The sequence below is a fragment of the Raphanus sativus genome, chromosome 6 (assembly GCF_000801105.2).
Source record: "Raphanus sativus cultivar WK10039 chromosome 6, ASM80110v3, whole genome shotgun sequence".
NCBI lineage: Eukaryota > Viridiplantae > Streptophyta > Magnoliopsida > Brassicales > Brassicaceae > Raphanus > Raphanus sativus.
Window position 1 is genome coordinate 40,319,817 of NC_079516.1, and position 17,481 is coordinate 40,337,297.

The window sequence follows — 17,481 nt, forward strand, 5'->3', positions numbered from 1 at the left end:
TTGATTTTATTATGAATTTGTTTATAATTTGTAATATGAAACAATTGGTTTACGTTAAAATTGTTAGCATGAAACCAAACAAATACAAATAGTCTTTAGTTTATCATCAAAAAACCAAAAAATCTCAACTATTTTAACCGAACAAATAAAAATAAATATGAATATAAAATATATTTATATCATAGGATCTTAAAATCCTAAAAACAATTCAAAACCAAACTGATATCAAAAATAAAATTTACCTAACGTCTTAATATCTTTAAAATAACCTCATTCCGCGCGGTATCCGAGCTCTTATTACTACAAAACAATTGTATATTCTCAAAACTCTTAAAAGGAAGTTACTCGTAACTAGCATAAGATAAGTTACAAAATAGATATAGTATGATTTTAGTGTACTTATTATTATGTTACTCGCAACTAGCATAAGATAAGTTACAAAATAGATATATAGCTATTGTGATAACAAGTGTGGATTCTCGGGGAGTGATACCTACGAAAACCTAACCGACAAAACAAAAATAAATTATTCTTGTAAGTGGGGTAATAATATTCTTTTTGAAATATAATTATTGCTTAACTATGGGTAGCATCTTAGACATTCGCTTCAAAGAATCTAGGACGGGACAAAAAAATTGAACCGAAAAACTTAACTGATCCAAAAAGTAATAGTAAATTTAAATTAAATTTGGTTAGATATTCGAATGGATTTAAATGTTTGGTATCTAAAAAATCGGAGCCGAATCCGATCTTAACCGGAAATATTTTGAGTATCTATATATATATACAAATCAGATTATATATTTAAATATGTTAGCTACTTTTTAATTAACATCTAAAAAATCAAAATGTATAAGATATTTTGAAGTTATCTAAAATATTTGAAAATGTATACAAATAGTTAAAAGTAAAATTTAATATAGCTAAATATTACTCAAAACACCGAAAATACTTAAAATACCAATTGATTTTCCATCCAAATATTCAAACTAAACCAAATTCATGTTAAATCTCACTGACACCTTTTAATACCTGAAAAATCTATAGTATAAATTCCCTTACAATCTTGCAGGCCACTACGAGTTGATGATACGTTAAAATACTAGTCAAACTAAGGTTCTGAATGGAAAAAAGTGGATCAAGCTTGTTTATTTGGCGGATTGAGCGAAAAAGAATGGATCAAATGATTTTAGTATGGACCAAACATATCTAACATTTCAAAATCTATGTTTGAATATTAAAAATAGATAAAAATGGTCTAAAATACTGTACAAATTTAAAATAATTTTGATTAGAAAATATATTATCATTTATATTTCATAACTAATGTAGTTCTTTTTAAAAAAACTTATAACTGAAACAACTATGATTTTACTCAAAATATAATAATAAAATAAGATATCATATAATTATAATTTTGGTAAAATAGTATACAAGTTTTGAACTTGAATATTAATTAATACATCAATTCTAAAACATTTATAAAAAAACTTAAAGAAAATAGCACATTATTAAAAAAATAAAGTATGATACCAAATAATAATACATTGTAGCTATTATCAAAACATTTAAATATCATAAAATATATATTTAGTATTGTACCTTAAATAAATTTAAGGGGAAATATGAAATATTGTTAAAATTAAAATAAACTACTATACTAAATTAAACTAAATATGTACATGATAAATATGGTGTAAATACAAAACTAAATGTTGTTTTAAATCAGATAAGATTACAAGATAAAGAATTATAATATTATGTTTATATATGTTACAAAAGGTTATATCATAAAAATATGAAAAGAAATAAATTACTTCAAAACTAAAAGGGTTTTAAAGATTAAAGTGAAATTGGAACATAAACTATTTGAATTAGTTAGTGAAGCTTTACAAAATGACCATACATACATGAACATTTCAATTATCTATTATATATGTTGAAATAGCTTTTAAGAATATCAACAAAAATATATAATGCACTAATACATAAATAGAAAAATGAAACACATAACGTATAATAGCCGATGCTCTATACGAGTGGGGGAACCATCTTATTCCCACTCCCACTATATGAATAACGTATACAAAAGTGAACGATTTAAAGTTGGTCGTCCAAAGTGAAAGCTTTAATATTTTTATTTGTATAGTATAGGGGAATACAAAAAACTTTGCTTATAAATATGGGAAACCTTGTGGTGAACTCAAAGCACATCGGGTCTTATCACTCTCTGACATACATACTTACATATATATAGAGAGAGAAAAAACGATTAGAAACAGAAATGAATGTTGTTGAAGGAGAGAGATCATCAATAGTAGACAAATGGACACCGGCTATGGCAGTTGTGGTAGCAAACATAGCGACGGGTTCAGTGAATGCAGTTGTGAAGAAGGCTCTTGATGGTGGTGTTAACCATATGGTCATTGGTGCTTATCGTCTGGCTATTTCTGCCTTCATTTTGGCTCCTCTCGCTTATTTCTTGGAAAGGTTCTATATTTGATGAGCCAACAACTTACTTATATGTGATTTGATTAAATATTTTTCTTCTAAATCTTATGTTTTATTTTAAAAGGAAAATAAGACCGAAGATAACGTTCAGGCTATTGATCGATCATTTCATCAGCGGTTTGATTGGGTTTGTCCTCTGAAATCTTATTTTGTTTTTTTATTTGTTTATGCATTAGTGATTAATAAAACGTTAGAATATCAATAAATGTAGTTTCTCGATAGGTCTCTCAGAACACCCGTAATGGTGTTATCCATCGGAGTCCTTAGAATTTTTTTTTTAATTATATTTTTCCAGATTAAAAAAAAAATAAAAAAAATTTCAACCAATCGCGGACCGCCACATTTCGTAGGAACCCGCAAATAGTACAAGAATTCTTTAAGAACGAATCCTTATTTAGGAATTTTAAAAATTGAATCTTTAACTTTTGGTAGGATCCACTGATTATTTAATTTTTTTTTAAGAACTTTAAAGTTCCTTTAAAGACTCCTATTGCAGATGTTCTCAGAACTAAAATAACGAAAAGACAAATAAGAAAAAAAAGTTTATCATTTCGTATAAATGATTATCACTTAAAGGGTATAAACATGTCATTTTGTAAATAATTCATATTTTTTATATCTAATCTATTAAAACTGAAATGCATATTGAATTTAACCCTCATTTCACTTTTAATATTACAAGTCTATGCCACTTTATAAACCATGATTAATAACTATAGCAAACCACTTCGAATCTATTTAATTATTTAACCAAACATTAAGGGGCTGGCTGGTTTTTCTGCTACCACCCACAAATGCAGCTTTTGCGGTTCGTAACGGTTGTTGGCGTTTCGAAACAATCACAGAAAACGCTACAAATCACTTCAAACCGCTCCAAACCTCTTAAAATCAAAGCTGGTTCTAACTAGCATTTGTGGTTGCGGGCGGTTACGGGAGGATAATTTTTTTTTCTTTAAAAACAGAATAAATAAAAAAATACTAAAAATATCCAATAAAAAATTTAAATTGAAATAATAGAAATTGTAAAATGTATACATATTATATTTCAATTTATATTATAAAATTTAAAACCAAAATATTTTCTATGAATTATTAAAATTTAATAATATGATTTTATAAATATAATTTTATATTTATTATATTGTTATAATTTTTAATATTTTTATAATTATATAAAATTTAAATATTGTTAAATTATTATTTAACAGATGTTTCGTTTGGTAGTTTACCAGTCATAAAAGTTCCGCAAACGCAACAATTTATAACTGTTATACCAATCGTATATATCTCTAGAAAACGCTTAAAACCGCAACCACCCGTACCCGCAAACTCCCGCAACCGCAATCGCAACCGCTGCGGTTATACCAGTGAGGGCGTAAGTCTAAACCGTCCTTAGCAACTTCAACAAACCACCTCAATTTACGTGTTTGGTCAATAGAATTATTTTACCAAACAAATTAATAACGCATGTACCCAAGCCTGTAAAAAAATATCATTAGTCAAGACAACTCAAATTCATCACTAAATCATGGTTATAACAAAAAAATAACATGGAACTCTTGATCATGTATGTATATGTATACCACTAAATCAAATGTCATGTAAGTTTGTATAGATTACAAATGTAGAATATGAATCATGTTTTCTGTAGAACATATAAAAATCATGTTTTTATATTTCAGATAATATACACAAAACCATAACTATTATCAATATTATTAAAACAGAATTACGACATATGAGCTCAACTTGATCCTAGATAAAATATTTTGAAAAAACTATACCTTTTATTTAATTTTGCCTAGCATATAATATTACAAAATATATACTGTTGAATATAGATTAAATAAGGTAAAATTTAAAGAGGTATATGTAAACAAATATCTCGGTCAATTATGTATTAATTAAGCTCTTCTATATCTGATTCCATTTAATGCAATCTATAATAAATTATACTCCCTCCGTTTTATATTATAAGTAGTTTTAGCAAAAAACAATTGTTTCACAATGTAAGTAGTTTTAACATTTCAAGGCAACTTTATATTTATTGAATAGTGTGTGACCAATCAAATAATGTTAGCTATTTTATTATTGGTTGAAATAATACATTAAATGATACTTTTTAACAAATGATTACTTTTCTTAATATTAATGCTTTTAGCTAAAACTACTTACAATTTGGAACAGAGGGAGTATTTTGAAATATTTCCGACATCTTTAAAATTATTTCTAAAAAAATATAAATAAAAAAGTAAACTAATATTGTCATATAAATAAATTTTGCTTTTCTAATATCTTTTTCGAATAGTAAAAAAATTCATCAAACTACAAAAAGTTACAAATCTAATAGTTTTTTTTCAATTTTATGTATAATTTAAAAGTATATAAAATTTAAATTTAATTTTAAATAAATATTATCAGTTTTCTCTGGATTTTAATGGGTCAATCATGGTTATGTCACATATTAATAATAATATTTTAGATTTTATAGTGTTCTATAGATTTTTAATTAACAATTTCTTCATTAAATTTGAACTGTATTATATATCGGTCACCAGGTTTACCAGTTCAACCACGGATCCAAGTAGATATGAAAACACTGAATATCTATTTTTAACATAAATATATTGATCAAACTTTTAAAATAGTACTCAATACCAATTAATAATTTTACCCAAAATAAAAAAAGGAACTGATCAAAATCTAGTTAAAATTTATTTTTTGAGACTAGTTTGAGTTGGTGTTGTGGATGCTCTTAGATTTTTTAGTTTTTTTTTTTTGCTATAACAACAAATTATATTGTCAGTTTAAAATTTATATAGTTAAGCTCTAATTTTTGTTTTGTTTTTATATATTTTTGATGATCCACAGAGGGAGTTTGGCACAATTTTTCTTTATGCTTGGTTTGGCGTACACGTCAGCAAATGTTGCGGGTGCTTTTACGAGCATGATGCCTGCGATTACCTTTGCTTTGTCCCTTATTTTAAGGTACTGATGAACCGTCATTCATTCTAAGTCAGGTTAAATAATCATAAAGTATCTATACTATTAAAGCAGAATACTTAATAGGATTATACCCTTGATTTTTGTAGATAATTACATAGGAATGCCATTATTTTTTATTGCTTTTTAAAAATGAATTTCTACCATTAATTGCACCAATCATAATCAAATATTTTAAACGCAATCCCAATTTAATGTAATTTAGATCCAAACTGATTTAAGCATATTTCGGCAGTTAAAAATGAGTGATTTTCAAGCCCATTTCGATTTTAAACAGCCACTAAGATTTGCCACAAACGATTAGAGAGAAACAACTGAAAGTCTAATACGTGGGCAACTCTATATTATTTCATTAATTGGAGAAAGTATACATTTTTATACTAGAATTAAATAAATATCCACTGGTTTAAAAATTCATAAAACTTACATTTAACGGTACTAATTATAAAATTAATTATAAAAACAGTTATTAATTATAAAAAAATGGGAGAATATCATTGGTAGATTGTTGTATAAAATAAGTTTTATTATAAAACCAAAAAATAAGAAAACATTAATTTTGATAGCATTGTATTAGTTTCAACACCAACACATATAAAACACACTATAATTTTCTTCTTAAGTATATACATATATATATGTAATAAAATAAATATGTTGTAAAATATAATATTTCAAAAGAGACAATTCCGCGCTTTGAAAGCACGGGTCAAAATCTAGTTATTAATTAAATCCATGAATCGTTTAAACTAGATTAATGATCATTTCGTCATATAGAACTATTAAAATCTATTTATGCAGCATTTTAAAGATCGACATGATTTGACACAAACCATTTATATTCGATTTCTATATCAAGAAAAAATATTCTTACTATTATTTTATTTCATAAAAATTACATTACTGAGAATACTAGATCTAATAAAACGAGAAATAGACTTTAGACTCAACATATACATAAAGTTGATCTTTTTAATCATCTTACAAAATTAAGAATCTAATCTATTAATTTAGAGTGCTATTTTTATCTACTTAAAAATTGTCATTTAAGTTTTGGACCCATTCCATCTCATTAGAACTAAATATTTATACAATTGAAACATGAATATTTTTTACATCCCTTCAATTTCTTTAGGATTTACGTGACTACCATTCCTATATTAAAGGAACCACATTTAAAAAAAATCATTTAAGTCTATTTAGGAATCATAATATGCCCAGATACTAAATCCATCTTGCTTACATATCGGGCTATACTATATAGTAATATAAACTTAAACTATAATACCAAGTGTATATTTGCAGCAGTTCGTAATGTTAATTGGATAATTACAAGCCATATGCAGTTGAATATAATAAGGTACATAGAATCGATATGTAATGTAATTTCATGTTTACAAGTCTTTATAAATCAAATACGTAAATGGCATCTGAAAAAAAAATTAGCGTCATTGTTACAATCATTTCAACTATGATGTTTCAGAAATTAGTTTTTTTTCTTCTTCTGGAAGTTAATACCTTTACAAAAATGTAAAACCAACAATTATATACCTTTACAAAAATGTAATATTACTTCAGAATTTTTAATATAACTGAAAAAACCTCGATTTTTCTAAACACGTAATCAACAATTATATAAAATGTATATAGTCATAGCATATTATAAAAATCAACCAAATTAAAAAAATGTATCTAATCTATTATTTTAGGGATTGTTTTTTATTTACTACTTGAAGTTGTCATATAAATTTGGACTCTTTCATAGTTGTTACTAGAATATATCATGACTCATATACAATGCAACCTACTAACTTAAATTTAACCAAATCTTAACCAAAGTAGATCAATTGAACTTAATCAATAACATCTTTAAAATATTTTTGGTTATCTCTTAATATAACAGATCATACAAAAATGAACCACTCTTAACTCAACGAGTTTTATATCATTCGAAACATAAGAGAAAAATGTGTTGGACATTTTTACAAAAACAAAAATTAATCTTCCAAAAACCAAACAATAGTGGCATAGAACAACATATGCTTATGTTCATATCGCTAACTTACCTTCATATATTTAATCTTCATCTGCATCATATCACATCATACACAGTTATGCAAGAACATGAATTTTTTTGTTCAAACCACTAAATATTGGTGGCATATAGTGAATATATTTTTAAATTCGTTTTTTAAAAACTATGAGTATTGCAAACAAGAAATCCACTAAGAACAACATATTTTTTAACTTTACTTAAATCTATCTTTTTTAAAAAAAAAAATAGATGAATATTCTCCAACAACTTTCCTTAATATTTTTAACAAAATAATTCTGATTAGATTGTAAGGACATCGTATAAATTTGTTTAAAATAAATAAAAAATTATATTAACAAAATAAAATATTTTAAATTTAAAATATGAGTTAAAAAGTGTAACAAAGTAAACTATTATATTAAAATGAAACAAGATTAAATAAAAACTAACAACATGTACAACACAAATTGTAACACCATTCAGTTATATATATTTAATAAAATATTATCTATATGTTTCATATATAACATATATTAAAACTAAATTTTGACAAATTAATTTCCGCCCTTTAGGGCGGGTCCGAATCTAGTTGATTTTTATTAAATAGTTTTCCATTCTCTGTTGACATATTTTTTCATCGACCATATAATTAGACGATACACATGATTTTCAGAAACAGAGAGTATATACAATTAAATTTTAATAATAAAATTTATTATACATAATTTTTTTTAATGCGAATTATGTGTAAGCTGTTATATAGTTACTTTTCTCAACAAACCAAGAGAATGTTGTAATATCTTATATTCTAATATATTATTATATAAGAACGCATAAAAGAGAAAACAGTGCATGGATTTTAAAGATATTAAACACCTAACGTATCAGTGTTTCAAAACAAAGAAAAACACCTAACGTATCAAAATGCAGGGGACACATCAAGTACAGTAAAATAGTGTTCTAAATTTATGTAAATTTCAGGATGGAAAGCGTAAGAGTTCTAAAGAGCAAATCAGGAATGCTAAAAGTGATAGGAACATTGATATGCGTCAGTGGAGCGATGTTGTTAACATTTTACAAAGGTCCTCAAATAACACACTTTCACTCTCACCCAGAGGCTCTTCACAACAACAATAACAACCATCAAAGCAAGACGAATAATTGGCTTCTTGGATGTCTCTTTTCTGCTATAGGAGTCACATTTTTTTGTATATGGATGCTTTTCCAAGAGACTTTAAACATGAAGTACCCTTGCAAATACACGAGCATTTGTCTCATGTCCGTTTTCGGCTCAGTCCAATGTGCTCTCTTAAGTCTCTACAAAAGGAGAACTGTCAATGATTGGGTCATTGATGATAGATTCGTACTTTTCGTCATTGCATACGCTGTAAGTCAGTTCATACGTACCACAACTTGAATAGGGATTTAAAACTATTTTAATAAACCATGGTGTTAGAGTTGACAAAAAAAAAAACCATGGTGTTAGTTCTGCAAAAGCTTTAAAATTATGGAATCTCTTAAACAAAATTTCCCTTTGTCTTACACTATCATCTTCTGCTATATAATCCTCGAATTTTTGTAATGACATGTATATTATTTTAATCCCAACTAAGCTGGTGCATGTAATCCATTCCCTGGAAATTATGTATGTTTGATTTGCTCAGCTGCTCATAAGACTAATTTTTTTCTTAATTGAAAGAGACTCCATTAATTTGGCGAAATCTTATGTTTTACAACTAAGTGTCATTGTCTTGGATAAGATTCTCAGGTAATAACCAAATAAATATATTGGACCTTGTTATGTATATTATTTTATATTCTAGAGGATGAAAAAGTTCTGTTAAAATATAAGCGCTCTGTGTTTTTTTTTTTTGAATTTTTGGTATATATGCCAAAAGCTAAGCCAAGTCACTTAGCATTCAAATTTTACAATTATGTTTTCAACCACTATATTTTTAATAAAAGCTTATGTTCTTTGGTATCACTTTGATTGGTTGATTATTTACTTCTTATATTTTTAATTGACTTTTTCTTAGGTTCACCCCCTAGGGTGAACTTTTAGGTTCACCAACCAATAGCATTGTCTTATTTTAGATTTAGTATCTTTTATAAAAGGAAATAAAATAATTACTAAGTTATATTATGTTTTTAAAATAAAAAGATAAAAATAAATAAAAATAAATAGTAGTTGTAAAAAAATTAAAATATTTTTTAACACTGTCAACAAAATACAAAACTCTAACCCCTAAATTTTAAACATTAAACTCTAAACCTTCAGATGAACTACAAGTTATAAGTCCAAGAATTTATGATTTATCCAAGGATTTAGAATTTACACAAGGGTTTAGGGATTTAAGGTTTAGGGTTTAGGGTTTAGTATTAATGGTTTAGTGTTTTAACATTTAGTGTCTAGTGTTTATAATTTAGAAATTAAAATTTATTCAAGGGTTTAGGGTTTATCCAAGGGTTCAGGTTTAGGGTTTAGGATTTAGGGTTTATGGTTTAGAGTTTAGTGTTTTAAGATTTAGTGTCTAGTGTTTATAATTTAGAGATTAAGATTTATCCAAGGGTTTAGGATTTACCCAAGGGTTTAGGGTTTAGGATTTAGGATTTAGGGTTTAGGGTTTAGTATTTTTTTTTACGGTTTAAAAGTTATTAAATTTATTTTTAAAAATTCGTTTTTTATCAATTACAATTTTTTCTATATTTAAAAAACATAATATAACTTGCATTTACTTTATTTCCTTTTAAAAAAGATATTAAATCTAAAATAACACAATGCTATTGGTTGGTGAACCTAAAGGTTCACCCTAGGGGGTGAACCCAAGAATAACTCTTTTTAATTATGATGAGAATGAAGTGTTAACATACATAATAGAAGTGGTGCCGCTTTATTTGAAACTAGGGCGAGCCCGCGCTACGCGCGGGATTTGGTGTTCCGATAATATAAACATAAAATCATTGTAAACTTATCTCTATTTCAGTTGGCTGTGAGTGCAAGTATGTGAAATGATTAGTTTTGTCAATACCACATCCCAAATAAATAAGCTTAAATAATATGAGGACATTCTCGGTATTGTGTATGATTGTATATTGTTATAACACTCATAAATCGATCTAATTTATATGAGATTTTGTTTTCGCTCTTTTGATTGGGGGTATTTAATATAGGGAGAGTGAGGTGCTTAAAATTTCAGTATTATTTGTTTTTAACAATTGTTATTGTTTTTGATATTTATGTCATTCTTGAAAATGATCGGTTAAAACCAGAAGTTAGAAACACTATTTATATCATATTTGAAGATGACCGGCTAAAATCAGAAGATAGAAACACTTAGGGAATCTCTAACAATGATATCAAATTTGGTGTAGTGTTTTGGTATCAAATTTGTTTTTGTCATTTCCAACAATAACACTAAATTCTACACCAGAAATAATATTATATTATTTGATATTTTCAATTTTAGTATTAATGTATATATTTTTATTATATGTGATTAACAAATAATTATTTTGTGAAATTTAGATATTAAATTTTTGTACTTTGATGTTTTATAAAATTTATTTACATTTATATTTTTGTTTTAACAATATTATATTTTATGTATATATTAATAAAATATTAGTTATATTCAAAATTACAGACTATTAAATATCAAAAGCACATAACAAAATAATATATTTATTTAATAAAATTTTGTATTAGTTTGTGATATAATTTTAACTATATTATAAAATAAAATATAAAAAAAAAAATATTTTATGTTTGATACATTTAGTAGTATTACATTTTTAATATGCATTTTTGTTAATTATTATTCACTATTGAAAATAAAATTTAATATGCTTTTATAATCTTATCCAGATTATAGTATTAATTTATCCTTTTTATAAAATACTAATTAAAAATTTATACTATTGAAGATAAAATATAAAAAGTTTATGATATTTTATTTTTTACAATATGACTTAAATGATACTCCCTTCGTTTTCTTTTATAATTCGTTTTAGAGGAAATTTTTTGTTCCAAATTATGTGACGTTTTCGGTTTTTTATGTAAAATTTATTAACAGTTAACCTTGTATGACCAATGATAATATGTCTTCTATTTTCCCATTGGTTGATTTGTGGTTATTGAAATAATTAATGATGTTTTTGTTTAGAAAATATAAGAAATTTATGGTTTTCTTAATCTATATGTAAGATTTTAAAACGACTTATAAAAGAAAACGGAGGGAGTAATGTTTAGTAAGTGAATTATAGCTATTGTAGCTGTTGTATGCATTCATTATATTATAACATAGTTTTTGGGGTCGTTTTGTTTTTATATATTATGTAGTCGTTTTGTTTTTATATATAATGTAATGTCACATGACCTGGTGGGATGAAGGCATCGTACTGTGAGAATCTATATAACACGCGAATATGAGACTGAGCCCAATTATAACACGCGAAGCCCACTAACGAACGGAATAAATGAAACGATGCGCTTCATGTAAATGGACAGGTGTCGCGATGTCAGAGCTCGAATTTCTTAGGTGGAATCCTAGGTGTCAGCAGGTGGGATACATCTTTCTTTTATAGATATAGATTTGTCTAGCATTTAGAAGAAAGAAAAACAGATATGCATATTTATGAAAAAGAAGGAATACTGATCTTTTTGAAAATTGACTAGGACTTGGATTAAAATATATTAGATACGGTCCTGATTATTTAAATGTATAAATATAGGGAATAGTGGGGCAAGCGATGACGACAGTAGCAACAGCATGGTCGATAAAGAAACTGGGAGCCGTTTTCGCATCAACATTTAGTCCCATTATGCTCATCTCAGCTACTCTATTCGATTTCATCATCTCACACACTCCTTTGTACCTCGGCAGGTAATTTCTCTTTTTTTTTTTGAACTTAGCTTTCAATATGTGAATGTAGGTCCATGCTCATATAACTTCGGTTGCAGTATACTAATTTTACTGGATCACATAATTCCATAATTCCATAATTCTTTTGTAGGTCACCTCTTTTATTAATAAGATAGCAATTGCAGCAGTCCTTGTAATAAAGCATTGACAATATTAAAATTGCATTAGAAAGCAGCTTCTTTTTTTATAACCGTGGGGATCCGGCGATCGAGGTCAAACGACTAATTTCACAAGACCCACAACAGCTATATATTATTACCATTTAAGACAGTTCATGTGGCAAGCGGGAATCGAACTGCAGGTTCACCATATTGGTGTTTTCCCCCAAGCGCAACTCCTTTCTTATTTTTCTGTTTTGTATTTTGTTATTTGTGTGTTAAAGATTACGAATGTAATTGATATGCATGATGTGTGTTTTAAAATATGCTTGAGGTGGATGGTTTGATTGGATGTGTTGATGGTTAAGTATATGGTATAGTGTTGGTTGGGAATGTTTTTTGTTGTTGTTTTTTGTATAATTCCATTTCATCATTCATCATTGTCACCTCTCATTTTAATTACTTTTTCAATTTAAAAGTTACTTATTCAAATATTTTATTTACCTCTAAGAAATATACATTTCTTGTTATATTACATGTTTTGAATTCTCAAAAACAAAACATATATTTATAAAATTTAATATGTAAGGTTACAATAAAATATAATTATATTATATTCTATTTAGAAATATATAATAGAATTGATACAATTTGTATCTCTTTCTTTGACATGTAATATTACAATAGTATAGTGTTGTGTTCTATTATGTTTACTAAATATAAAATAGAAATTTGTAATTACACAACCTCTCTTTATATTTTATTGTAGAAAAACAATATTGTTCAAGTTATTGACAAATTATCACACTATTTCTCTACCAATATATTAAATTGTTACTTTTAAAATTTTCTAATTCGTATGTATATTCGAGAAATTCTCCAATATATTGTTATTGGTGTTGAAGTTATATTTTAATTTTTTTTTCCTCTATCTATACTATATCTATACTATTAAAACAGAAAAAGTTCTAAAAAATCTATCTATGAAAAGTCATTGGACCTATTAGTTAGACTAACACCACATAAATCAACCTATATTTAAGCTAAAGTAATATTCCACACATTAACTCAGAATTTATTTAATGTTGTTAAAGAGATATCTTAACAAAATTAACAATATTCTACATACATATTTTATTATTATTCACTTAATACAGAAAAATACTTAAGAAAATAATCATAACGAACAGATTAATATCAATCATATTTTTTGGACGCTACATAGATAATCGAACATAATACAAACCATTTTGATGTATACCTTTTTAATACAAAGTTAACAATATTCATTGTACTTATTAAGTGATATGTTATTCATGTATTTCTTGAATCTAGTTATGAAATATTATCACAACTTTAATATCTGAAATTGAAAACTATATCAATAATAAAAATAATTGGTTATATAATAATGTAAATAGATATTTATAACTATGATATAAATATATGTAAGGAAAAATTATTTTTTAATTTAAAATTGACAGCTCGTGTGTTAATATCAATATCTTGGAAACCGGACGGTATATTAACTCAGCATTGTAGCTGGGTCAATGGTCGGACCAGATCAATAGTTGAACCGGTTTAATCTGTTTAACCGTTTAATTTTGATTTAATTTTAAATTAAGTAACTATATATAAGTATAAATATAAAAATAGTTTTGATATAAGTTTATATCAATGTTATATTCTAAAACTGATATGAAAATAAAATGAAAAATTCAAAAAATATTATAAAAGTTTATTTATTTAGATATGTATTAGAAAATAATATGAACTTTTGATAAAATCTTAAAAATTTGTAGTTTATTTTATTTTTTAAACTTGAATTTGAGAAAACCGGGTTTTAACATCGAACTAGGTCACATGTGTTAATGAGTTTGACTGGTTTTCGACCGGATTTGCCGGTTTCACTCAAATCCAGTTTTAGCACAACCCAGAACTGGTTAAAAGAGCGAGTCACAGTCCGATCGGTTCGATTGTATGGTCTGATCCGGTTTTTAAAACATTGGTTAATACATTTCAAAAGTTAAAATATATATAATATTGAATGTCTCTACTATTTGAAACATACATATCATCTTTAAATTTATTCTGAATAAATCTCACATTTTGAAAATAATGAATAATAAAGACATTAAAATGAATAACTATAATGTGAAACAAAAAAATAGTAGTGGTTTAAAATCAATTAAAGATTTTTTGAAAAAAAAAATTGAACCCACGCTATTAAGATCGGATCAAAATCTAGTTGTTTTTTTATAAACTAATATTGGTTTCAGTCATCTTAGTATTAAAATTTTCATTTTTTCCTTTTCTATATATTGTGTTTATAATTTCAGACAGTAGTTGTTTGATTGTTTTTTTTTAAGTCACAATACTTGTTGTGGAAAACATTTTAGATTTTTACTATGATGTTTATAACATGTTTAGGGTTCATTAGTTGAAACAGTTTTTGGTCCATCATAATCAATGGCCCAACATACTCGTTAAATCATATTATAAATCTATACAGCTGGTGTAGCTTCCACTCCATCGTCGGGTCTCTAGACCATTACCTCTACTACTCTCTACTAATGGTTTTACTGACTCAACACCATGTATGGTGGATGAATCTCTTCCTAGCTTTTGCATGGTAGTTGGTGTTTTTCCCCCCTGAGTTGGTGGTTCTCTCAACAGTTTCCTTTGTAACATTATTTAATTCATTCAATAAAATCCTTTGTTAAACAAAACATATAGAAATCATTTTATCATTGTTCAAAGTTCCAAACCGATAGTTAATTTCAAATATATTACAACACACTCAAAAAGTTTCAAATTGTGATCAAAGATGATCACATCACAAGTTTACAACCATAATAGAGAGGAGAAAACAACTTGCATCTAAAAGCTTTGAACAAACACAATATTGTAACTTAAGCTGAATCAAATAGAAAAAGGAACCAAAGTACACTAAGTTCAACTTAAACTGAATCAAATAGAAAAAGGAACCAAAGTACACTAAGTTCTTTCACGTGGAGAAAAACTTAACAGTACATGTTTTAAGTGCTACTTTCATCAGCTTCTGAAAATTCACAGAAACAACAATTTCTTTGTGTAGGTTCATCTTCTTTTTGGGTAAAGAATTCTCAAACATTAACTGTATGACCAACTAATTTCCTTGGTTCTGATGGAAGTGCAGAGCTTAATCTTTCAGTTTATTTTCTTCTCTTTCCAGCAAGGCAAGATTCTGAAGCTTCTTCTCCTTGAATTTATCTTTCCGATCATAAGAAGAATATGAGTCCTTCTGCACAAACAAAAATAGTCACCACTCATGGTCAGTTATCTATAAATTTAAACACTGCAATTGAGTCTTTTATCTATAAATTATTTGTGCATACATGACAAACCTAAGAGAACAATATAAACATAAGATTTTTTCAACGCCACATTTTACATGAAACAAATGTAAGTATGATCCAGATCATGAAATATCACTAATTTAGCGATTACCAGCTAATGTCGAATACTCAATTTAGCGAAACATTCCAAGATTGGATCCATAATTAATGAGCTCATCTGATAAGAAGAAACAACACATACACATAAAATGTTTATCATCACCAAAATTTTCAATTTCAAGCATAGCTTCGTACTTTCTAAAAGGAAACCAAATTTCTGTAACATGTGAACAAAGCTAAAGCTAAGACATGAGTAGACCTAAGAATCAGAAGGATCATGTCTTCATTTCAGCGAGGTAGATAGCAGAGTATTCATTTTTGTATCTGGAAGTTTAGAAATGCAACAATTAAAGTGATGATTTAAGGGTATGAGACTTACATATTTATAGAGAAAGATGAATTGAATATCAGATCATGGTTGATGGAGTTAAGAAAAAGATAAAGGCAATGAATCTGTAGCTCGGAACATCTTGGTTAATTAGAACAGAAGATTAAACGACGCGACTTAATACTGGGAAACAGATTTTCACGCCGATATTAAACACACGATCTGTCAAAACTTTTTTGTTGGTTTCAAGAGAACGCTTAAGAACATCATCGTCGTCTGAGATAGAAGAGGGGTATAAACCCTAAAATTTGGGAAATTTAGTGTCTAAGGGCATCTCCAACCCAACTCCATTTTTAACTTCAAAATGGAGTAAAAGTGATTATGGAGTAACATATGCTCCAACCCAACTCCATATCTCACTCCATTTTGAAGTTTACTCCATAAATGGAGTAATCTATTTTTTGTTTGTTCATAACTCCATTATGGAGTGAAAAATGGAGTGTGGTTGGAGCAATTTTACTCCATATTCACTTTTACTCAATTTTGGAGGAAAAAATAGAGTTTTACATTGGAGATGCTCTAACTGATGTAGACGACAATAGTTTCCCGGTTTGGGTTGGAATGCCTAAGTTACACAGAAATCACACATAAATGGTTTATTATCACGAGTTCATTTTTTTTTAGTTTACTCGGAGGATTTACATCAACTCTGACTATTTGATGAATCCTTTCTTTCGAATATTTAATTATTCAAAGATTTCATGATCTTTTTATACAAATGTTTGATTTTTTATATGATCTAATTATACAAATGGATTTGATGTTTGATTTATTTGTATGATGTCCAATAAATATCGGTCATATAATTACTGCAGAACGCAAAAAAATTATTCGATGTAATTAAACATGTTATTGTTTTAAATATGTACTAGATCTTAATCCGCGCGCCCGCGCGGGTGTTCGTTTTCGGTTTGAAATGTTATGAATTATTCTTTTAGGTTATGTAATTGTGATATCTAAACTATTAAGACTCAAGTACACCTACCTATATCCCCTTAAAGTTGCTCAAATATTACAAATGAATGCCACTGGTCTTAAAACACTGTAGTTTTGTCTAGATTTTTTGATTAAAACTGTTATAAATTCG

At 26.9% G+C, this 17,481-nt stretch overlaps 1 protein-coding gene and 1 long non-coding RNA gene across 3 annotated transcripts; one reads left to right on the forward strand and one right to left on the reverse strand.

Moving 5' to 3' along the window:
- The first annotated feature begins 2,221 nt into the window (after window positions 1-2,221).
- LOC108808495 (WAT1-related protein At1g01070-like) lies at window positions 2,222-12,436 on the forward strand. The gene is made up of 5 exons (XM_056988923.1): window positions 2,222-2,490; window positions 2,576-2,638; window positions 5,383-5,499; window positions 8,531-8,936; window positions 12,281-12,436. Exons 1-5 carry the CDS (start codon window positions 2,285-2,287, stop codon window positions 12,434-12,436), a joined length of 948 nt encoding a protein of 315 aa, XP_056844903.1. The 5' UTR covers window positions 2,222-2,284.
- Window positions 12,437-15,319: 2,883 nt separating this feature from the next.
- On the reverse strand, window positions 15,320-16,656 carry LOC108810559 (uncharacterized). Of its 2 annotated transcripts, none has more exons than XR_008935820.1 (2): window positions 16,386-16,656; window positions 15,320-15,852 (listed from the first exon to the last, which is right to left on the reverse strand). It is a non-coding gene; the product is annotated as an uncharacterized LOC108810559 (long non-coding RNA). The 2 variants fall into 2 exon arrangements; XR_008935821.1 differs by lacking the exon at window positions 16,386-16,656 and adding an exon at window positions 16,059-16,357.
- Window positions 16,657-17,481: the final 825 nt, after the last annotated feature.

What these genes read in the sequence shown, in the direction of transcription:
- LOC108808495 (XM_056988923.1), top strand. Translation starts at nt 2,285, where the DNA reads ATGAATGTTGTTGAAGGAGAGAGATCATCAATAGTAGACAAATGGACA. An exon ending in TTCATCAGCGGTTTGATTGG is followed by an intron (nt 2,639 to 5,382) that starts GTTTGTCCTCTG and finishes GATGATCCACAG; the next exon opens with AGGGAGTTTGGCACAATTTT. An exon ending in GCTTTGTCCCTTATTTTAAG is followed by an intron (nt 5,500 to 8,530) that starts GTACTGATGAAC and finishes TGTAAATTTCAG; the next exon opens with GATGGAAAGCGTAAGAGTTC.